This window comes from Mustela putorius, unplaced genomic scaffold (assembly GCF_011764305.1).
Source record: "Mustela putorius furo isolate JIRA1106 unplaced genomic scaffold, ASM1176430v1.1 tig00000196_pilon_pilon_pilon, whole genome shotgun sequence".
Taxonomy (NCBI): domain Eukaryota; kingdom Metazoa; phylum Chordata; class Mammalia; order Carnivora; family Mustelidae; genus Mustela; species Mustela putorius.
Window position 1 is genome coordinate 3,526,330 of NW_025421310.1, and position 24,138 is coordinate 3,550,467.

General features: G+C 46.8%; 1 protein-coding gene across 1 annotated transcript; it reads right to left on the reverse strand.

Annotated features, from left to right (window-relative positions):
- Positions 1-5,152: 5,152 nt before the first annotated feature.
- On the reverse strand, positions 5,153-13,211 carry ZNF304 (zinc finger protein 304). The gene is made up of 3 exons (XM_004776892.3): positions 12,765-13,211; positions 10,585-10,711; positions 5,153-8,762 (listed from the first exon to the last, which is right to left on the reverse strand). Exons 1-3 carry the CDS (start codon positions 12,777-12,779, stop codon positions 6,940-6,942), a joined length of 1,965 nt encoding a protein of 654 aa, XP_004776949.1. The 5' UTR covers positions 12,780-13,211; the 3' UTR covers positions 5,153-6,939.
- Between the last annotated feature and the right edge of the window lie 10,927 nt (positions 13,212-24,138).

Sequence of the window (24,138 nt, forward strand, 5' to 3'; positions counted from 1 at the left end):
TGTAATCTCTGTCTGTCAAATAAATAAATAAAATCCTTAAAAAAAATATTAGCAAACTGAATTCAATAATACATTAAAAGGATCATAGACCATGATCAAGCGGGATTTATTCTAGGGATGCAAGGAGGGTTCAACATTAGCCAATCAATCAATATGATACACCACATTAACAAAATAAGGTATAAAAATTATATGATCATCTCAATAGGTGCAGAAAAAGCATGTGACAAAATTCAATATCCATTTATGACGAAAACTCTAAAAAAAGGTGAATATAGAAGAAACGTAATTCAATAGAATAAAGGCCATATACGACAAACCCACAGCTAACATCATACTTAATAGTGAAAAGCTGAAAGCTTTTGCTCTAAGATCAGGCACAAAGCAAGGATGCCAGTCTTGCCACTTTAATTAGATCAGTATTGGAAGTCCTAGCCACAGCAAATGAACAAGAAGAAACAAGAGGCATGCAAATTGGAAAGAAGTAAAAGTGTCACTAGTCACAGATGACGACTGCACATATAAAACCTTAAAACCTCCACCCTAAAACTACTGGAACTAATAAATGAATTCAGTAAATTTGCAGGATACATAATCAATATATAGAAATATGTTGCATTTGCATACACTAATAACAAACTATCTGAAAGAAAACTTAAGAAAATAATCCAATTTACAACTGCATCAAAAAGAATAAAATATCAAGTAATAAATTAAACCGAGGTGAAAAGCCTGTCCTCTAAAAACTACCAAGACTATGATGAAAGAAATTAAAGACAACACAAATAAATGGAAAGATAACCCACACTCATGGATTAGAAAAATTAACATTTTTTTTAAAAAAGATTTTATTGGGTGCCTGGGTGGCTCAGTGGGTTAAGCTGCTGCCTTCGGCTCAGGTCATGATCTCAGGGTCCTGGGATCGAGTCCCGCATCGGGCTCTCTGCTCAGCAGGGAGTCTGCCTCCTCCTCTCTGCCTCTCTGCCTACTTGGGATCTCTCTCTGTCAAATAAATAAATAAAATCTTTAAAAAAAAATAAAAATAAAAAATAAAAAAGATTTTATTTATTTATTTGACAGACAGAGACCCCAAGTAGGCAGAGAGGCAGGCAGAGAGAGAGAGAGGAGGAGGAGGAAGCAGGCTTCCCCGCAGAGCAGAGAGCCCGATACAGGGCTCGATCCCAGGACCCTGGGATCATGACCCGAGCTGAAGGCAGAGGCTTTAACCCACTGAGCCACCCAGGTGCCCCAGAAAAATTAACCTTTAAAATGTCCATACTACCCAAGGCAATCTACAAATTCAACACAATCTCTACCAAAATACCAATGGTATCTGTCACAGAATAATCCTAAAATTTGCATGAAACCACAAAGGACCCCAAACAGTCAAAGGAATCCTAAGGAAGAAGAAAAAAGCTGGGATACCAGGCTCCCAGATTTCAAACTATATTACGTATCTATAGTAATCAAAATAGTCTGGTACTGACACAGCAAGAGACACAGAACAACGTAATAGCACAGAAATCCCACAAATAAACCCACACTTACATGGTCAATTAATCTATGACAAAAAGACAAGAATACAGAATGAAGAGCAGATACCATATTGAATAAACAGTGTTGGGAAAACTGGACAGCTACATGAAAAACAGTGAAATTGGGTCATTTTATTATACCATATACAAAACTGAACTCAGAATGAGCTAAAGACTTAAATATAAGACCTGGAAGTATAAAATTCCCAGAAGAAAACACAGGCAGTATATTTTTGGGTATATGTTTTTGGATGTCTCCTCAGGTAAGGACAACAAAAGCGAAAACACAAATGGGACACCAATGGAAAAGCTTCTGCACAGCAAACAAATGATCAACAACGAAAAGGCGACCCACTGAATGGGAGAAGATACTCACAAAATTACACATCTGATAAGGGGCTAACATAAAAAATATACGAAGAACTCAGAAATTCAATATAAAAATCTACTCAAAAATAGGCCGAGGAGGGCGCCTGGTTGGCTCAGTGGGTTAAGCCGTTGCCTTCGGCTCTGGTCATGATCTCAGGGTCCTAGGATCGAGTCCCACATCGGGCTCTCTGCTCAGCAGGGAGCCTGCTTCCTCCTCTCTCTCTCTCTGCCTGCCTCTCTGCCTACTTGTGATCTCTCTCTGTCAAATAAATAAATAAAATCTTTAAAAAAAAAAAAATAGGCCGAGGACCTGAACATCTTTCCCGAAGACGACTCACAGATGAACAGCAGGCACATAAAAAGTTGTTCAACACCAGCGTCAGGGAAATCCAAATCCAAACCATGATGAGGCGTCACCTCACACTTGTCAGAATAGCCCTTATCAAAAAGATGAGAAGTTGGTATCAGCAAGGATGTGGAGAAAAGGGAACAGTTGTGTACCATGGGTGGGAATGTAAATCAGTGCAGCCACTATGGAAAACATATGAAACTATATGAAATGATCTGGAAATCCCACTTCTAGGCATTTATCTGAAGAAAGTGAAGCACCAAGGACACATTCAAAAACATATATCCAAAAAGCCGTATGTGTGCCTATGTCATCACAACATTACAACAGCCACGACATGGACGCAACTGGGATGTCCAATGATAAGCAGATGGATAAAGGTGTGGTATGTGTGTGGAGTTACATATCTATTTAGTTCTCTCTAACTATCTATCTACCTAGCCATACACACACACACACACACACACACACACACAGTGGTTTATGACTCAGCTATAAAAAAGAATGAAATACTGCCATTTGAGACGTGGATGGACCCAGACAGTATGATGCTAAGTGAAATAAATCACACAAAGACAAATACCGTACAACTTCACTTACGTGTGGAAGCTAAAATGCAAAAAAAAAAAAAAAAAAAAAGAACAAATGAAATAGAAACAGCCTCACAGATACAGAGAAGGATGGTTGCTCAAGGGAAGGGGGATGGGCGTAGATGAAAAAGCCAAAGAGGACCAAGAGAGACGATCTTCCCATTGTGAAATAAGGCACAGGGATGTCATGGGCAGAGCAGCTCAGTAATACCGTAACAACACCATTTCTGGTATGCTAACCACTGTGGTGACCATTCTGTCATGTACACGAATACTGAAGCTGGTTGTACACCTGAGACTTATATATTGTACGCCAATCATGCTGCAACTAAAAAAACCATGAACTTAAAAATTAGTTCTTTCAAAAAGATCAACAAAATTGACAAAATGTGAGGTAGGCAAAGAAAACAAGTTAACAAAAACAGGAATAAAGACACTACTCACCCTAAAAAAGTATCAGAAAACTGACTTGGCAACACACACAAAGGAGCACAAATCATGACCAAGTGGGATTTGTCCCAGGAAATGCAAGATTAGTTTTACATCTGAAGATCAACTAATGGGTTATACCATATTATCACCCCCAACCAAAGCCCACCCCATACCCACAGGATTATTTCAATTGATGGAAAAGTCTGGAACAGAGTCTAAGAACAGATCAGCAGAAACAGGCAACTGGCTGTTGACAAAGGAGTAAAGGCAATTCAGTAGAGATAGTTTTTTCACCAAATGGTGCTTGAACTAGTGAACATCCTCATGTTTAAAAAAAAAACTGATCTAGGAGCACCTGGAAGGCTCAGTAGATTAAGGGGTAAGCACCTGCCTTTGTCACAGGTCATTATCTCAGGGTCCTGGGATTGAGCCCCACATCGGGTGCCCTGCTCATCGGAGAGTCTGCTTCTCCCTTTTCCTCTGCTCCTCTCCTGGCTTGTGTATTCTCTCAGATAAATAAAATCTTTTTTTTTTTTAAGATTTTTATTTATTTATTTGACAGAGATTACAAGTAGTCAGAGAGGCAGGCCAAGAGAGAGGAGAAAGCAGGCTCCCCGGTGAGCAGAGAGCCCGACACGAGGCTCGATCCCAGGACCCTGGGATCACGACCTGAGCTGAAGGCAGAGGCTTTACCCCACTGAGCCACCCAGGCGCCCCAAATCTTTTTAAAAATATGATCTAGATATAGAATTTATACTTGCACAAATATTTTCTCAAAATGGATAACAGACCTAAATGCAAAACACAAAACTACAGAACACCTAGACAGTAACGTTGAACAAAATACAGATGACCTTGGATTTGGCAATGCTTTATATACAACACCAAATACAATCCTTGAGAAAAACTGGGTGATTTGAACTTGACTAAAATTAAAATTCTGCTCTGCAAAAGACAGTTTGATATGAAATATGAATACAAAAATGATACTCGTTTGCCGTTAGGGAATTTCAAATTAAAGCAACAATGGCAAAAAAAAAAATAATAAAAAAAAAAAATAAAGCAACAATGGCTTACCATTACACACCTATCACAATGGCCGAATTCCAAAACACTGACACCAACCAAATGCTGATGTGGATGGGGAGCAACAGAGACTCTCATTCACTGCTGGTGGGAATGTGAAATGTACTGCCACTGTGCAAGACAGTTTCTTACAGGGGCACCAGGGTGGCTCAGTTGGTTAAGCATCTACCTTCAACTCACGTCAGGAAGCCAGGGTCCTGGAGTCAAGACCACATCAGGCTTCCTGCTCAGTGGGGGGGTCTGCTTCTCCCTCTGCCCTTCCCCCCACTGTGCACTCTCTCTCAAATAAATAAAATCTTTTAAAAAAAAGTTTCTTACAAATCTAAACATACTCTTATTACATAATCCAGTAATCACACTCCTTGGCTAGAACCCAAGAGATGAAAACTTAAATCCACACAAAACCTACACACAATGTACACTGCAGGTTTACTCCTAAGTGCCAAACTTGGAAGCAGCCAGGACGTCCCTCAGTGGGTGAAAAGAGAGACAAACTGGCACATTCATATAGCGACATGTTATCAAGTGGTAACTTGCACAGAGATCTTCAGAGCAGCTTTCTTTGGAACAGTCCGACACCAGGAACAACCCAAGCATCCACTGACAGCTGAACGGACGAGAAACAGGAGTGGCCTCTGCATACAACGGAGAAACCCTCCACAGCACAAGTGAACGGCCTACGGAGACAGGCAATGAGACGCAGTCATCTCTAAACTGCTATGGACGGTGAGAAGGGCTACAGCCCCCACTCCCCCCAGTGTATATACTGAATGATTCTGTCCACACAAAAATTCTAGAAAATGCTTGTTGTTCATGAATTATGGGAAAGGGTATTAGAAAGACTGAGATAAAAGCATTATAAAGGGACACAAGGAAGCTTTTGGTTGTGTCGAATACATTCATTATGTTCACTGTGATTATGGTTTCACAGGCATATACACATGCTGAAACATGGCACATTTCACACTTTCATGTGTGCAGTTCATTTCATGTCAATCACACTGCAATGATGTTTTTGAGAACTAAGTGTTACCCATCAAGTCCCTATTTACCATCGCTCTTAGAAAGTCCCATCTGCCAACTGTCTTCGTTCTCCCACATCCCTCTCCCAATTTAGGAGGATGAACCCCGCCTGAATGTCAGCAAAAACCAGAGAGCAATGCAATCCACGTCCTCTCCGGTCACTAGCAATGCTAGCTGGGTCAGAGAAGCCCTACCCTTGGATCTCTCTTTTGTCCATGCTGAGGTTCCTGACTGTGTAGTGATGGCCTCAACACCAACAGCCCAGGCAGATACAGGAATCCACAAACCTTTCAACACTGAAAGTGGTCCTGGCCACAGGAGATACAGATGTCTGAGGGTCCAGAGAATTTCTACATTCTCATCCCACAAAAATCACAGGGACATCTGCAGATGCCTCTGCTACAAGAGACACATAGCCTCTCATTGGCCACATTCAGCCTCACTCCACTATCTCAGTGTTTCTGTACCAATTATGAGCCCCGCCTTGCCCTATGGGCCTTCCAGTCAGTGACACTTGCCTAGGGGATTCTGGACATCAGGGACTGGCTCCTATGCAGATCTAGGAAACAGAAATCCCTCAGAAGTGCTGGGGAATATGGGACATTCCCTAGGAACAAGAGACCCAATTCATGTTTCCAGAAGCACTGGAGATCTTCACACCAACTATGCCCTCCTCAGAAATGAACTCTGGACTCCCAGGAAATCTTGCCTTCCAGACCATATGCTGAGGCACACAAAGTGCTTTGCTTTTTTCTAGCAAGCCTTGAGCACAATACAAATTAGGCTAGCTAGACTGAGAGCTGTTCTCTGCCATCCTGCTAACCCTTCTGAGGCACAAGAAGTTGGTGCAGACAAGAGGCGCTCTTCCCTTCACGGTGGAAGAACCCAACTTTTTCTTAATCCACTACACACAGCAAACAGACCCCACCACACACACAATGGTAAAGACTGCCACAGCAGGCCTGTGTCACTGCACAGATCAGACCAGCATGAGACAAGCAGTTCTAAAGTTGAGTGACTTAGAAGAAGACAAATGAGTTTGTGGTGGTTATATTTACAGTCAACCTTGTTCATGAAGAGAAATCTTGTCTGGAAATCCCAGCAGACTCCAGTTCAGATCCTTCTGGCAAGAGCAGGATCATGTCCACTCAGAATCCAGTTATGGAGGAGGAAGTGAGGGCCTCACTGGGCTCAGAACACTCATGATTCACTCCAGAGAACAGGAGTGACTGACAACACACTGTGGGACCTTGGACAGCTGGGAGCAACTGGATGGCTTCCGCCACAGGCACTGGTGGTGACAGAACTCTGTCAAGAGCCCTGGATGGTTCAGAAAGTACAAAGCGCCTCACGAAAGCTTCCCATCTATGCGGTTCTGACTGGGACTGTCCCCATGATACCTGTACGAATGGACGAGGCTCACCTGCTGGCTGCTGGTTCCCTCACAAAGGGTACTTGCAGATATTTTCTCTGGTGTGAATCCTATCAGGCTGAACAAGGAGATGGAACATTTTCTACATTCATAAGGCCTTTCTCTATTGTGAGCTTTCTGGAACTAAACAAGTTTAAGAGATGTAGCTAAAGGACCACCAAAACTGCCGCACTCATAAGACTTTTCTCCAGTGTGAACTTTCTGGTGCCGAACAAGATGGGAACTTCTACTGTAGGCTTTCCCACATTCGCTGCACACGTATGGCTTTTCCCCAGTGTGAACCCGCTGATGTAGAATGAGGCTAGAGTTTCGGCTAAAGAATTTCCCACATTCACTGCATTCATAAGGTCTTGCTCCAGTGTGAACCTTCTTGTGCTGAACAAGGTGGGAGCTACTAATGTAGGCTTTCCCACATTCACTGCACACATAAGGCCTTGCGCCAGTGTGAACTCTCTGGTGTAGAATGAGGCTGGAATTGTGGCTAAAGCATTTTCCGCATTCACTGCACTCATAAGGCTTCGCTCCAGTGTGAATTCTCTGGTGTACAATAAGGTTGGAACTATGGCTAAAAAATTTCCCACATTCACCACACTCATAAGGCCTTTCTCCAGTGTGGATTTTCTGGTGTTGCACAAGAGTGTCTTTACGGCTGAAGGCTTTCCCACACTCGCTGCACTCATAAGGCCTTGCGCCGGTGTGAATTATCTGGTGCTGAACAAGAGTGTCTTTGCAGCTGAAAGCTTTCCCACATTTGCTGCACACGTAGGACCTTGCTCCTGTGTGCACTCTCCGATGTTTAATGAGGCTCGAGTTATGGCTAAAGAACTTTCCACATTCAATGCACTCGTAAGGCCTTGCCCCAGTGTGAATCCGCCAGTGCTCAATAAGGTGGGAGCTCTGGCTAAAGAATTTCCCACATTCGCTGCACTCGTAAGGTCTCTCTCCCGTGTGAAATCTCTGGTGCTGCACAAGTGTGTCTTTGCGGCTGAAGGCTTTTCCACACTCACTGCACTTATAAGGCCTTTCGCCAGTGTGAATTCTCTGGTGTTGAACAAGGTGGGAACTTCTGCTGTAGGCCTTTCCACACTCACTGCAGTCGTAAGACCTTTCTCCAGTGTGAACTCTCTGGTGCTGAACAAGTGTGTCTTTCCGACTGAAGGCTTTCCCGCACTCACTGCATGTGTAATGTCTTTTTCCAGCGTGAAATTTCTGGTGCATTTTTAAGTGAGACGAGTGAATGAAACCCTTCCCACACTCTTTACACACATGTGATATTTCTCCACTGTGAACTTTCCTGTGATTAATAAGTGCTGATTTCTCCTTGGAGAGATTCCCACACGGTTGGCATCTACAGGGTCTTACTTCAGTACGAATTACCTGGTTGTCACGGAGAGTAAAGGTATTCAGGAAGCCCTTCGCACTCTCAGTGCAGCTGAAAAGCACCAGTCCATCCTGGTCTCCCTGGTGTGGGCCAAGACTGGTGCTGTGTGGGAAAGTTGCCATGAACTCGGTCCTGTTGTGTGGAATCATCCCACTGCCAGCGGTCTGGCAATGGAAGAGACCAGAGATGTCCAGGAAGTCCATCCCTTCCTCCTTGCAAGTAAGGGGTCTCCATAACATGTGGGCTGCACAGTTCTTCCTGTGTGAGGCCCCACCAGCATCCACTCTGAAGAGATCCTCTTCACTGTATCGCTTGTGGTGCTGGTGAAAGTCTGCACTGAACGAGAATCCTCTCCCACATGGGCCACGAGCGTACAGTCTCTGCAAGGGCTGTGATCCCTGGTGTTCAGCCAAGTGCAAGATGTCTTTTAAGAGTGGGTTACACACCTCACATGGGTGGGCTTTCTGGATATATGCACCCGACTCGGGAGTCCCGAGCTGCGACACTCCCACAGAAATGCTCTGCTCAGAAAGAGTCTCCTCATTATCTGTTTCACGCCAACGACCTGAAAGCAAGAAGATGCTGGTGAGGTACACATTGACTTTAGTGGACAGCAGCAGCCCCCTCACTTACGTGTGTGTGAAATGCCGAAGAATGAGAGCACTGGCTTGCTGGTGGGACCAGGGAGCCAGGATTAGGGTAAGGAAAGGCCCACTGGAAGTACCAGGGCTCTGAAGGTCACAGTAAGGAGAATAGGTGGGTAGAGACAACGGTGGTACGGCACACAGCACACAGAGGAGGGGAGTCCGGATCACTCCTCCAGGGAGTAGGGCCTTGGCTGCCAGTGCCAGCTGAGCTCTGCGCAGAAAGACATGTCCAGGCCCAGGAAAATCTGACTGTGAATAAGCAGCTGGTTCTTAAGGACTATGTAAGGATCACTGCACAACTCCTTGCACATTTAAGTAGCTGGTGCTGCAGAGCAGAGAAGAATGAATGAGACACAGAAGCCAGAGAAGAGAGGAAAGAGTCAAGAGATGGAAGACAGAAGAGAATTACAGGTGGACAAAGTGCCAAGAATGGGGAAGGAAAGGCAGAAATGGAATACCGCTATAGGCCTTGGCAAAACAAAACAACAACAACAACAACAACAAAAAACCATCGGTGAACACAAAGTAGGCTGAACGTATGATCTGAACCCAGTACTAACGCACCACTCCTCCAGCTCCCATTCTGCTGGGCCAGGCCCCTCTGGGTCTCTCTCCCTGCGGCTGGAGTGATGTCAGACACAAAGGGCTTTCTGACCCTCTCCAACTGGGCCACTACATAGGATGTAAAGTTGTCAAGAAAACACAGGACAGATGAATGGCCCAGGAAGACCCCACACACAGAGAAGAAAATTCAGTGTTAAAGAAAAGAACCTCGAAGCAGAACAGCCCGAGACATTCATGAGCAATGACCATGACAGCTTCTGTAACTCCTAGAGTGCTCAGGCCCCAGGAATGTCAACTACGTGACAAGGGCCAGCAGCTGGGACACCGAAGCACCATGGATCCAGACAGTTACGTGGCCAGGCAGTGCACAAGCCACGCTGAACCTGTTGAACAGACCGAAAATGCCGCGAGCCCCAAACCCACTCCTGCCAGACTTTGGGCAGAAAGTGCTGGATCTGCCCTGCAGGCGAGGGGACACTGCACACATCCCAGCCCTGGCATGCACAGCCCTGGCACCCACAGCCCTCCCTACTCTGGGAACCAAAGAAGGGAGGGAGAAGAGTCACTGAGTTGGCTCTAGAGAACAGGGAATAACCAAACCGGGGGACACTGGAGGGAACAAGAGGACCTGTGAAAGGCAGCCTTTAAGATGGCCCCGAGAATGTCCACTTCCCGCTCTGCTGCCCTTGTGTAAGCCTCTTCCTCTGCCTGTAGGCAGGACTGCCTGACCCATATCTAAGGACAATGGGATGTCACTTTGAAGGTCAGGTTAGAAAAAGGTCAGATTCCATTCTGGGCATTCGCTCTGACTCACTAGCTCAGAGGGAAGGCAGCCTCCCTATTAGGAGCTACACTACAGAAAGGCCAACATGACAAGGAACTGAGGCCACTGGCCAAGCCAGAGAGGAACTAATTCCCACAGTGCAACAAACCACAAGAAACTAAATCTTGCAAACAACCACATGACTGGATTTGTAAGTGGATTCTTCTTGGCTGGCCTTCAGATGAGAACAGAGCCCTGGCTGGCAGCTTGACTGAAACGGCATGAGTCTAGCAAAAAGTGCCCAGGTAAGTTGTGACCAGGTTCCCGATACTCAAACAATGAATGTTTACTGTTTTAAGCCAGTAAATTTCGGGGTAATTTGCCATATACCAATAGACAAAGCAGGGACTTACCCAGCGAGGCCACAAGTGTGAAGTTCTCCAGCATCACATCACGATACAGGAGTCTCTGGGCTTCCTCAAGGAGCTCCCACTCCTCCCGGGAGAAGTACACGAACACATCCTCGAAGGTCACACAGCCCTGTCACAAGGGGGGACAGTTGAGCTCACAGGCAGCAGGGGCCCCCAGTTGATCCACTCACACAACCACCCCTGGTGCCTCTCCTCTTGGCCTCCCACCTCACATGAGATAGCAGGTTTTGGCGCCACCAGTGCCTGCTCTCCCCTCCTGTCTTGTCTGATCACTGCGAGCCACCCAGAGCCAGGCAGGTGGGCAGACAGATACCGTGTAAGATATGGGTCTGCCGGGAAGGGCACCAACTCTCTGGCTAGCCAGTTCTCTTGCTGTCCTCCAGACCATGCCTCCCAGACACGACCTTGAGGCCATCTGTTCACACTTCTCCCAACACGTACACCATTTTTTGAACCACCCCTTCTTCCCAGCTGGAACCGCCATCACGACCACCAGTCTTCCGGCCCACAACATATGCACCTACAGGGCACAACCCCGGGGAGAGTGCTCTTTTATCTTTGTTACAGGCACCACTGTCACCCAGCGCCTAAGCAAGAGACCCAGTCCTTGGTCCCAAGTTTCAACTTTCTTGTTATTAACTGCACTGCTGCCATGACCTAGAGATACTCCCTCCTAAATGTAATCCACAGCTCCACCCCCTTCCACATACTGGCCACCACCTTTGCAACTTCTGCAACCAGTACCTCTGCCAGTATGAAAAACCTGCATCCAGCCCAATGTGTCAACTAAGGAATTTCTGGGACTTTTCAAACTAAACATGAGAAAAACCTACCTCCCAACAGAACCCCAGACAATTACTCCTGCTTCCAGCTTCCCTATCTCAGGTGATGACATTTCCATCACTCAACCAGTAAGGAAAACAAAATAAAAAAACCAGACACCCCCCCACCCGCAGGGTCACCCAAAACTCATCCCTTTCTCTCATTCACCCTTCACACCAGAAAATCTGGTTACCCTGCTTACAAAACAGATACAAAATCCACCAACATGTCTCCCCTCCTCAGCCACCTCTCTGGGCCAGTCACCATCAACACTCACAGACTACTGCAGCAGGTGCCCCCTCACACCCACGGCTCTGTTCTCAGCCAGAGAGCAGCTGAAGGAGGTCCATTAAAATCTGAGTCAGGTCACCTCTCTACTGCTCCAAATCTCCCATGCCTTTCAGCACCCTCAGAATGAGGCCCAGCTCCTCAGCCTGCCATGCCTGTCTGCCTTCTGACCCTACTCCCAAGAGACAACTAAGATCTGCAGTTCCTTGAGGACACCCAACTCAATCTTACCTCCCAGCATTTGCACAACGCTGTTCTGGGCCCAATACACCCCTCGGTCCTCATCCAATTGGCTGCCAGAAGTAGGAACCTCTCTACATAACACTCAGCCTGGATTCAGATCGCTGGGCTAGAAATGACCACCCCCCACCCCCACACCCCCAGCTTCGGGTGCCCAGAAAACCAATGCAGACAGAGGCAAAAGTAAAGAGTCCCGGAGTATCACTATGTCTCATCAGAACGCCTATTGGGCCCTACTTTAAAAGTAGATACTAAACTCCTACACTTCTCTAAGCTCCACTGCCCCCACTCTGGTCCACCCACCATTTAACACTCTCACCCGGTCTACTGAGGTAAGCTCCACTCTGGTCTTCCTGCCCAGACCAACGTCCCCCCACTTTCCACTCTGCAACCAGACGGAGTCTGTTAACACCTGAGCCAGGCCACCTCCGTCTTTGTTCCGAATCTTCCATGGCTCCCACTACCATCAGAACATAAGCCGAGCTCCTCCTGTGGCCATTCCAGACCCGACGCCTGACCACCTGCTGTGTGTCCTCACCAGATGTCACAGGGACCTCCGGTTCCTGGGACACTCCGAATTCATCTCCACCCCAAATATTTGTGCCAGTTGGCTCCTACACCTTGGAAACTCTTGCACAACTCACCCCATCCACGCGGGCACCAGGGACCCCGCCACATACCTGCCGGAAGTGACCGCCCTTCGCCGCCTTCACGCTCGACAGAAGGAAGCGCTGAAGGCAAAGCGAGGAGGGTCCTTGAACACGCCACCCCCTACATCCGAGTCGGTGAGGCCTGAGGAACCCTCTGCTCACCTGAGCCCCGTCCATCAGCGCCAGGGCCGCCACGGGACCCCGCTAACAGAACCGGGTCGTGAGAAGCGGGCAAACCGAGCAGGCCCTGCGGACTCAGCCAGAACCCCGGAGGTCCACGAGGCGGGGAGACCTCGGTCCGCCCTCCGAGCCCGTCGCCCCTGAGTGAAGGTACGCACAGGCTTAGGGCGCCGCGGCCGGAGGCGTACGGGGACAGAGTGCGGACGCGAAGGCCTCGGGAAGGGCGCAGCTCCAGGGGACACTTGCGCGCAAGGCAGCCGGCCCCACGACGGCGCTCATGGAGGGCAACAAAGGCGCGTATTATCGTCCTTCCTTCCTCGGTTCCGAAGAGCCGCGTGGGAAGCAGACCCGCCCGGGTCCCGGAGCCTTTACCACCGGGCCGGATACTGCCGGCACAAGCAAAAGACGTCACGATGGCGGCGCCGGAAGTCCCTCCTCAGCCGAGCCGGGCGGCGGGCAACGCATCTTTTCCGGGCAGTCATAGGCGCGGCGTCGATGCGGCGAGCACAGATTTCTGGGTAATGTAGTTGGTACACTGCACCACCGAGGCAGTGGTCCTTTTCCGGGTTTTTCCAGGTGGCAGCAAAGACAGGAGAAGAAAGATAAGGGAGGAATACTGTCCGGAAGTGCCCAAGCTCCTCTTAAAGGGGACGCACCCATATTTCTGTGGTCACCTGGGACGAAGCCACCTACTCAGAGATCTCCTGCACGCGGTTCAGTCTTTAATCCTGGGGGACCTGCTTCACCTCTCTGAGCTTTGGGGACTGAGGTTTAAATTGAATAATGAAAATGCCTCGCTTGTGGGACCTTTGTGTAGGATCATTAAATGTTCCCTAATTCGTTGATTCCTCAAATGTAAGCCCCAGACAGGCAGTATCATCATCACCTGTGAACTTAATGAGAATCAGAGTTCTCTGACCCAACCTACGACACAGTAGACACTGCGGGCGGGGCCCTGGTTTAACCTTGAGAACCCGAACTCTCTTGAAACAAGTCTTGACCCGGCACCCGGGTGGCTCAGTCGGTTAAGCTAAGCATCCATCTTCAGCTCACATCATGATCCCAGGGTTCTGGAATCTATCCCGCATTGGGCTCCCTGCTCCGTGAAGAGCCTGCTTCTCCCTCTGCCTGCTGCTCCGCCTGCTTGTGCTCTTTCTCTGTGTCAAATAAATAAAATCTTAAAAAAAAAAAAAAAAGTCATTGTTGGGCTGGCAGAAAGTAAGGGCTACTTAAGATGGTGAACGTTCCCGCCACAAAACCTGAGCTCCAACAGGAGAACAAAGACCCAAGCAGGAATCTGGAACACGCCCCTCCCCCCAGCCCCCTGCCCCCCGCCCTCGGCCCCCATGGACCAATGGGACCCTGACAAGCGGGAATCTGAGAGCCCCGCTCCGGGCTCCAGTGGACCAATGGGACCCCGACAAGCAAGCGAAAAATCCAAATAAGGGAAACTTGCCAAAAGTCCCCTGAACTCCCTTCGAGACCCCTTAAAAGCCCCCTTCTCCCTGCCTCGTTTGCGACTTTCCCCACTCTGCTTTCCAGAGTTGCGGAACCTCGCCCGAGGGTACCCACCTCCTCCCAGTGAAACTTTCCTGGCTCCCCTTCTTCTGAGCCCTGAAACTTCGCCAGAGAGTGCGTTTAATAAATCTTGCCTTGTGCCTACCTCGCCTGGTGTGTTTATCTCGCTGGAAAAACTTTACAGTCATGACTACCCCCCCCCATTTAAAGACTAAAATGGGAAAATAGTACAACCTATGTCGTGGGAAATGAGATGATAAGTGCTTAACACAGGGCCTAGGGCTAAATACATACAAGCTGTTATTCTTTTTATTCATCGTCATCACAAAGTTCTCACATACACTGCTGTAGGAGGATGTCAGGGACACCCTCTTAGCAGGGGTATAGCATCATAGTAGCATCATAGGTGATGGTTAGAATTTTTTTTTTTTTTTTTTTTGACAGAGAGACATCACAAGTAGGCAGAGAGGCAGGCAGAGAGAGAAAGAGGAGGAAGCAGGTTCCCTGCTGAGCAGAGAGCCCCATGCGGGACTCGATCCCAGGACTCTGAGATCATGACCCCAGCCGAAGGCAGCGGCTTAACCCACTGAGCCACCCAGGCGCCCAATGGTTAGAATTTTTACTTAAAACATATGTGTATACCTTTAGGTGCATGTAATTTTTAAAAAGGCACCATGGGGCTCCTGGGTAGCTCAATTAGTTGAGTGACTGCCTTCAAGTCAGGTCATGATGCCAGTGTCGTGGGATAGAGCCTGGTGTCCGGTTCCCTGCTCAGTGGAGGGCCTGCTCCTCCCTTTCCCTCTGCCTGCTGCTCTGCCTACTTGTACTCTCCCTCTATCTCTCTGTAAAATAAAAACCTTTTTTTTTTTAAAAAAAAAAAAAAAGGACACTATGTACAAGAAGGTTTCATAATGCACAGGTAGGCCTATTGTTCAACACATTCTTACAGGCCATATAATGCAAAACATAGGACTATCAAGACTAATTGCTCTTGGCCTTAAGTGGGTATGGAATTAACATGGTTTCATATCATTGACTTAAAAACAAATCAGTTGTTTCGCTAAAGAGATCAGTTTATTCTAGAATAGCAGAGAACTGAAATTCAGGACAGGTAAGCTATGACAAAAACCACAGACTAGGGCGCCTGGGTGGCTCAGTGGGTTAAAGCCTCTGCCTTCAGCTTGGGTCATAATCTCAGGGTCCTGGGATCGAGTCCCACATTGGGCTCTCTGCTTGGCAGGTAGCCTGCCTGCCTGCCTCTCTCCCTATTTGTGATCTCCCTCTCTCTGTCAAATGAATAAATAAAATCTTAAAAACAAAACAAAAAAAACACAGATTAGTTCAACAAAGGAAAAGAACCGTTCCGTGGAGAAGAAGGAGCAAGTTGGAAAGAATTGTTTTGAACAGAAGTCCATTGGAAAAAAGCAAGAGTTCAGAGTAATGATGGTTTCTCTTCGGTAGAGCTGCGGGGGTGGTCGATTTCTTATAGGAGATGCAATGTACATCTCTTCCTGTTGGGTCCTGTAATTGATGACTCTTCCCTTGGCCTCTGTGGTTGGCAAGTCTTGACTTCCAGTGGTACTGAGTGAGAGCTTCCCCTTCTGGCCTCTCAACTCCATTTTACTGAGGTTTTCTTTTTATCAATTTTCACATTTCCCCCTTTTGATCAAGATCTTTCACTGAACGCATCGCTGATCAAGAGTCAGTTTTTTGGGGATTTCTGGGTGGCTCAGTTGGTTAAGCTCTGCCTTCGGCTCAGGTCATGAACCAGGATTCTGGAATCAACCCCCACGTTGGACTCCCTCCTCCGTGGGGAACTTGCTTTTCCCTCTCCCTCTACCTGCTGCTTCCCCTGATTGTGCTCCCTCTCTTTCTGTGTCAAATAAATGAATAAAATATTTTATTTTATTTTATTTTAGATAATAAATTTATTTATTTATTTATATATGGGGCTTGATCCCAGAACCCTGGGATCATGACCTGAAGTGAAGGCAGAGGCTTTAACCCACTGAGACACCCAGGCACCCCATAAATAAAATCTTTTCTTAGAAGTGTCCAACAATAGCATGGATACAAGAGACACATCTAAAATATAACATTACAGGGCTCCTGGGTGACTCAGTGGGTTGGGCCTCTGCCTTCGGCTTGGGTCATGATCTCAGGGTCCTGGGATCGAGTCCCACATCAGACTCTCTGCTTGGGGAGCCTGCTTCCTCCTCCCTCTCTGCCTGTCTCTCTGCCTACTTGCGATCTCTCTCTGTCAAATAAGTAAATAAAATCTTTAAAAATAATCAATAAAACATAACATTACAGAGATATTTGAAACAGGTCTTAAAAAACTCACCTGTTATCTCATTTAAAACACATGAGCACATGTGAACCATGTAATTACATCAGAGAAAAATAATTTCAGGGGAGAAAGTATCACCAAGAAGATAAAATATGTAATTTGTAATACTGACTCATATTACACAGAGCAACAGTTTCAGAATAACAAGGAAAAAGATAACAGTCCATGAATATATCAAGCATTTTTATATCAGCCATCTTAGAAATTATTTTGTTGCTGAATAATTATATCCCTGTATATTCTTTTTAAGATTTTCTTTACTTGGGGCACCTGGATGGCTCAGTGTGTTAAAGCCTCTGCCTTCGGCTCAGGTCATGATCTCAGGGTCCTGGGATCGAGCCCTGCATCGGGCTCTCTGCTTGGCAGGGAGCCTGCTTCTCCCTCTCTCTCTGCCTGCCTCTCTGCCTACTTGTGATCTCTCTTTCTCTCTCTGTGTCAAATGAATAAATAAAATCTTTTTTTAATAAAAGATTTTATTTGTGGCGCCTGGGTGACTCAGTCGTTAAGCGTCTGCCTTCGGCTCAGGTCATGATTCCAGGGTCCTGGGATCAAGCCCCACATCAGCCTCCCTGCTCAGCGGGAAGCGTGCTTCTCCTTCTCCTGCTCTCCCTGCTTGTTTTCTCTCTCCCTCTCTCTAATAAATAAAATATTTTTTTAAAAAAAGAGATTTTCTTTATTTATTTGAGAGAGGGAACACAGGTTGGGAGGAGGACCAGAGGAAGAAGAAACAGACCCCCCCACTGGGCAGGGAGCCTGATGCAAGGCTCTATCCCAGGTCCTGGGATTATGGCCTGAGGTGAAGGCAGATGCCTAATAACTGAGCCATGCAGGCACCCACCCTGACATCCCTATGTATTCTTTAGAGATGTGTTTAATAAAATTCTGTAGGTACATTTAATAGTTTAAAGCACATATATTGGGGCACCTGGGTGGCTCAGTGGGTTAAAGCCTCTGCCTTCGGCTCAGGTCGTGGTCCCAGAGTCCTGGGATCGAGCCCCGCATCAGGCTCTCTGCTCAGCAGGGAGGCTGCTTCCCCCTCTCTCTCTGCCTGCCTCTCTGCCTACTTGTGATCTCTGTCTGTCAAATAAATAAATAAAATCTTAAAAAAACACATATATTTTAAAGTATGATAAATAACAAGTAATACATTCATCTCACAAATGCTTTTTAAAAATCCACAGCAGGGGCGCCAGGGTGGCTCAGTGGGTTAAGCCTCCGCCTTCGGCTCAGGTCATCTCAGGGTCCTGGGATTGAGCCCCACATCAGGCTCTTTGCTTGGCAGGGAGCTTGCTTCCCCCTCTCTCTCTGCCTGCCTCTCTGGCTACTTGTGATCTCTGTCTGTCAAATAAATAAATAAAATCTTTAAAAGAAATCCACAGCAAAGAAAAGCACACTGATTCCATTCATACAGATTTCAATATCAAGCATAAAATGTATTTATTATTAGTGATACATATGCAAGGTGTCCAACTATGAATTTAAAAGAATTAGTAAAGCAAACTTTCTGGACAAAGGATTCCTCTGAGGTGTAGAATAGGATGTGTAAGCTGTGAGGTTCATAACGAAATTCCAGTCTTGCTTATGCTCTTTTTTATGCTGTGGGCTGTGCACCGGTATTTATCTATCTTTTTTTCTACATGTGTAATTTCGAGAAGATAAAATGGACACACCTTAAGTGTGTGGCTTGACAAGTATTTGCCTGTCAACACACGTATAAACCGCACCCACACAAAGACATAGGGCGCTCTCGGCAGCCCTGCACAAAGAGGACCATGACTGTCCTTTCTCACCACATACTAGGTTCATCTGTTTTTTGACCTTCCTACAAGGTCACGGCACATACTACTTTATCTCTGATGGGTATTACTGCCACTCACTGTCTTTTTCTAGGAGATTCACCCACACTGTAGAGTGAAGCAGTAGTTTTCATTGCTGTGTTTTCCTTCAGTTTGTGGCATGTAATTTGTTCAGGCATGTCCCTATCAAGAGCTATGTGCGTGGTGTCAGGGTCTTGGTTATCATCAGTAAAGTTGCTTGTAAACCGATAATCCTACAGTTGACCCTCGAACAACACGCGGGCTGGGTGTGCCGACCTAAAGTTAAAAATCCATGTATAACCTCTGACTCTTCCAAAACCTAACTAGAAATAGTCTACTATTGAGCAAACTGAGAAAATAAACAGTTGATTAACATATTTGGTGACCTCCCGTATCCTTACAATAAAGTAAGCTAGAGAAAAGAAAATGCTACACAGAAAATCATGAGGGAGGTGCCTGGGTGGTTCAGGGCATGATTTCGGGGTCCTGGGTGGGGCACCCTGCTCAGTGGGGAGTCTGCTTCTCCCTCTGCCTCTGCCCCTCTGCTCCCTGCTTGTTCTCTCTCTCTCCCAAATAAAATAAAATATTAAAAAAGGGAAAACTATAAAGAAGAGAAAATATATTCACAGTACTGTATTTTTTTTTAAAATGCACATTTAATGGACCCATGCAGTTCAAATGCGGGTTGTTCAAGGATCAACTGTGTATATTTTGAAGGAAAAATGCCCTCATTTCTATTGGGCATACACACAGAACTGGATTTGCTTGGTTGCAGTATACAAATATGTTGAAATTTTATACAAATCTTGACACATCAGAGTTTAAGCCAAAATGAACGAGAGCATTCTTCGAGAATCAGCTGGCTATGTGAAGCTGACAGCAGAAACCTGTCCCAAACCTAACCCTGAGCTGACATGACCTTGCCCCCAAACTAATACTTGAACCTGACCCTAAAACCGACCATGACCCTGAACCTGACCCTAAACCTAACCATCAGCCTAACACTGACCCTGAGCTTGACTCTGACCGTAATTCTTACCCTGAACCTACTGTGATCCTGACCCTAAACCTAACCATGAACCTAACCCTGACCCTGACCCCACCCTAAACCTTATGCTAAATCTGACCCCAAAGACGTCTAACCCTAACCCTGACCCTAAGTCATTCTTAACCCTAACCCTTGCTCTGCCACAGCCCAGTCACCTCTAAAGGGACTCTTTGGGTGCCACTAGGGCTTCACCAGCAATGGGGCACTCTGGAACAATGTCCCCACTGGCATCTCTGGGAGCTCGGCTTGTCCCAACTCAGAAGTTGCCTCCTCCAGGAGGCCTCCCCGACCAGCCTCTCGAGTGGGCTGGTCCCCAGGCCCTGGGCACAGCTCTCCCCACTCTAAACTTCCACTTTCTCTAATGCACAGAATCCGCATATGTGCAGAGTTTTGTGTGTGATGCTTCCTCTTCCTAAAGCTATGTGGGGCTAATTTCTGTCTGTAGGATGGGTGGATATTTGCCATGATTGGAAAGGAAAAGTAGAGCTCAGGGGGGTCCTGGAGGTCAGGTCATGGCATAAGTAGCTGGCCTGGCACTCGGTTAAACTCTGGGATTCCCCTGTCGGACATAAACAAGTTCACAGAGCACCAAACTCAGTGAAAGCCACTCAGTGACCATGACAGACTGAGACAAAGACAAAACCATCCCACCATCATGTCAGAGCATGAACAAAACAAAGAATTCTGTGTGAACAATGGAAATGACCAGGTATCAACCCTATCTTTGGTGACCTAAGTGACAGTTATGTCATCTCCCAGCTGCTGCTGGAGTGACACTTCCATCCCTGCTTTGTAGAATAAACATTTCAGGATATCCCATCATAGGAGCAACCCTGCCTCCTGGTAATGTCCAGTTCCGACCAAATCTCTTCCTTCCTCCCTTCCTTCCTTTCTCTCTCTCTCTTTTTTTTTAAGCGAGAGAGAGAGCGAGCGAGCACACAGTGGGGAGCAGCAGGCAGAGGGAGAGGCAGACTCCCTGATGAATGGGGAGCTCAAGGTGGGACTCAGTTCCAGGACCCTGAGAACACGAGCAGAACCGAAGGCAGGTGCCCAATCGACTGAGCCATCCAGGTGCCCCCCAAATCTCTACACTCTTAAACCCTCCTACACGTCACTGAGCACAAGCGCAGAGCCTGGAAGACACCCTAACACCCTGAGTGTTGCCCATCTCCGGGAGCGCAATATCCCCTGCAGTGCAGCAACACGTCACTCTGGTCCGCAACGGGCGTCAGGTGCACTTACAGTGCCAGAGGGCACTGGCGCCAACCACCCCGAGACCCAAACACGGCTCTGGATTCTAGCCTTGCTTGCCCAGCTGCTCACCAGCACCTCCTGCCAGATGGCTGGTAGAAACCTCAAAACTAGTGAGCGCAAACGCCAGTTCCTCATCCCGCCCTGCCCCGCTCCGTGGTGCCCACCTTAGCCACAGGGACAGGCCCCGCTCACCGCCCCGGAACACTGACACTTGGCAGAAGCTCCCAACTCCAGCCCCGCCTGCGCGTCGCGAGCTTCCAGGGGCAGCTCTGCTTTCTGTGTTTCAGTTCAGCTTCCCATTTTATGCAAGAACAGGGAACTCCAGCGGCGAGGGACAGGACGAGTCTTGCGGGGCAGACAGGCTGGAATCCCAATGCCTCCAAGCTCTCGGCTGCTAGGCCTCCCCGTCCCCCTCCTGGTCCTCGGGGCCCGACGTTCCACCCTTCTCTCCCACTCCCGGGGTTCCAGACACGCGGTGTCAAAGCGAGTGTCCCCTTTTCCACCTGTTTAATGCAACCCCGTGTGAGCTCAAGGCCAGGGCTCCGGGAACTCCCAGGCAGCGAGGGACCTGCTCTCTGCACAGGGTGTCTCCAGCCCTCGTAGACCCAGGGGCTTTGCGGCCTGTGCGGCCACAGCCTCGGAGTCTGTGTGACGGGTGGAGGAGGAGCCTCAAGGGGCAGCTCTCTCTCCTACGTGACAGGAAGCGATACACTGGGTCGTTCATAACTGGAAGTGTTGTGACGGCAGAGAACGAGGAAGTGCAGTAGAGGCCATAGAGTGGGTCGGCCGCAGCCGGCAGCGACACCACGCCTGCGCTCGCTGACCCGGTGTTGAGCAGCGCTCAAAGTGAGCAATTCTATTTATATTAAAAACTGCAGATTTTTTAAATTAACGATTTTATTTACTTATCTGACAGAGACAGAGATCACAAGTAGGCAGAGAGAGAGACAGAGGGAAGCAGGCTCCCTGCGGAGCAGAGAGCCCCATGTGGGACCCCATCCCAGGACCCTGAGATCATGACCTGAGCTGAAGGCAGAACCTTTAACCACTGAGCCACCCAGGCGCCCATAAAATTGCAGATGCTTTTATCATGAGAGAACAATCACCTCATATAGTTCAGCATTTGTCCTCAAAGACAGTCCCAAAGGAAGGAGATATTCCCAAATGCCCCACCTGATGAGAGCACAAAGGAAGTCTGTTCATGGGCGACTGTGAAAATCACATGCACCTGCACGAATTCTGCTTCATCTGGTGAATTCCGGTCACCTTTCTTTGTAACAACGCTGGACACATTCTCTTAAGATTAAACGAGTTTCCTTATCCGTTTGTTTTTTCAGTTTATCATGAATTTAAGTGGCATGTGTGTTTTACTGTTTGTTTTAGCCCTAATTTGACCCCCAGAAAACTACTGAGATGGACTTGGAGAAGACCCTAAAGAGATTTAAGAAAGTGAAAAACCCAGTCAGAGGAAAAGTTTGACTCACCTGGGAAGACTGCACAGCTATCACCATCCTGTTTCAGAGAAAATAAAGAAAACGCAGATCTGGATCAAGGAAAAGTGAGCAGAATGGATGTCTAAAATGACAGGAAGAAAAGGCTTGCTTTTTAAATCAAAGACTTCTCTCACCGCTCTTGCTCAGCGTAGCACTGGCATCCTAGCTGGAGCAACTAGGCAAGACAAATTAAAAGGTACCCAAATTGAAAAGAAAGAACTAAAACTGCTGTTTTACTTATATATTTTTACTTTACTATATATTTTAAATTTAATTTAATATATATAACTTGATATATATTTTACTTAATTATTTACTTATATATTCTTATAAACTGAAAATCCAAAGACTTAAGTAAAAACTGTTGGATCTCAGTGAATTCAGTAAAGTCGCAGGATATGAAACCTATACACACAAATCAGCTGCATTTGCACACACTAACAATGAAACATCTGGGGAAAGAAAAAACTATCTCATTCAAAATAGCATCAAAAATAGCAAAATACCTAGGAATGAATTTAACCAAGGAAGTGAAAGATCTGTATAATGAAAAATGTGAAATTCTGGTGGAAGAAGTAAGACACAAACAAATGGAAGGATACGTTATGTTCACAGGCTGAAAGTAATAATGTCAAAATACCCATGCCATGCACAGCTGTCCGCAGATTAAACACAATCCCTATCAAAATGCCAATGGCACTTTTCACAGGAATAGAAGAAACAGAACTGCAAGGCCCCTAACAGCCAAAACAACCAGGAGAAAGAACAGGTTGCATCACATTTCCTGATTTCGACTATACTACAAAGTTACAGTAGCCAAAACAGTATAGTACTGGCTAAAAATAGACACAGACCAATGGAACAGAATAAAGAGACAGAATTAAAACCTCGTATACACAGTCACCCAGTATTTGATGAGAACCAAGGACATCAAATGGGGGAAAGTCTCTCCAGTGAAAGGTGTTGGAAAACTGCATAACCCATGCAGAGAAACGAAATCGGATCACCTCCTTATAGCACTCACAAACATTAACTCAAAACGGATCGAGGACTTAAACACAGGCCTGATGCTATAAAACTCCTAGAAGAAAACAAGGGAAGCTCCAGGACAATGGCTTTTAGGACAGGACATCAAAGGTACAAACAAAAGAAAAAATCAACAAGTGGGACTACATCAAACTTAAGTGTCTGCATTGCAAAAAAAATAATTAAGAAAAATGAGAAGACAACCTATGGAGTAGGAGAGAATATTTGCAAACCATGTTACCAGATAAGGGGCTAATACTCAAAATTTTATTAACATCTGGTTTAACCAGAGGTTAAACCCAGACATCTTAAAGACATCCAAATGGCCAATAGGTACACGAAGAGGTCCTCAGTACCACTAACCATCAGGGCAATGCAAACCAAAACCACAGTGAGAGCTCACCTCACACTTGTCGGAATGGCTAATATCAAGAAGATGAGAGAAATGTCACCAAAGATGTGAAGAAAAAGGAACATTTGTGCACAGTTGGTGGGACTGTTAACTGGTCCAGTCATTTTTGAGAACAGTATGGAGGTTCTTCGAAAACTTAAAATAGGGTCAACCCTCTCGGGTCCCCTCCCTCCTTGGGAGATTTGTACTATCACTTTGCTATTGCTCAATAAGCCTTGCTTTGCTGCCCACCAAAAAATTTTTTAAATAAAGAAAAGGGCGCCTGGTGGCTCAGTGAGGTAAGCATCTGCCTCCAGCTCAGGTCATGATCACAGGGTCCTAGATCGAGCCCCCAGTCAGGCTCCCTGCTCAGTGGGGAGCCTGCTTCTCCATCTCCCTGCTGCTCCCCCTGCTTGTGCTTGCTCTCTCTCTCACATAAATAAATATTCTTTAAAAAAA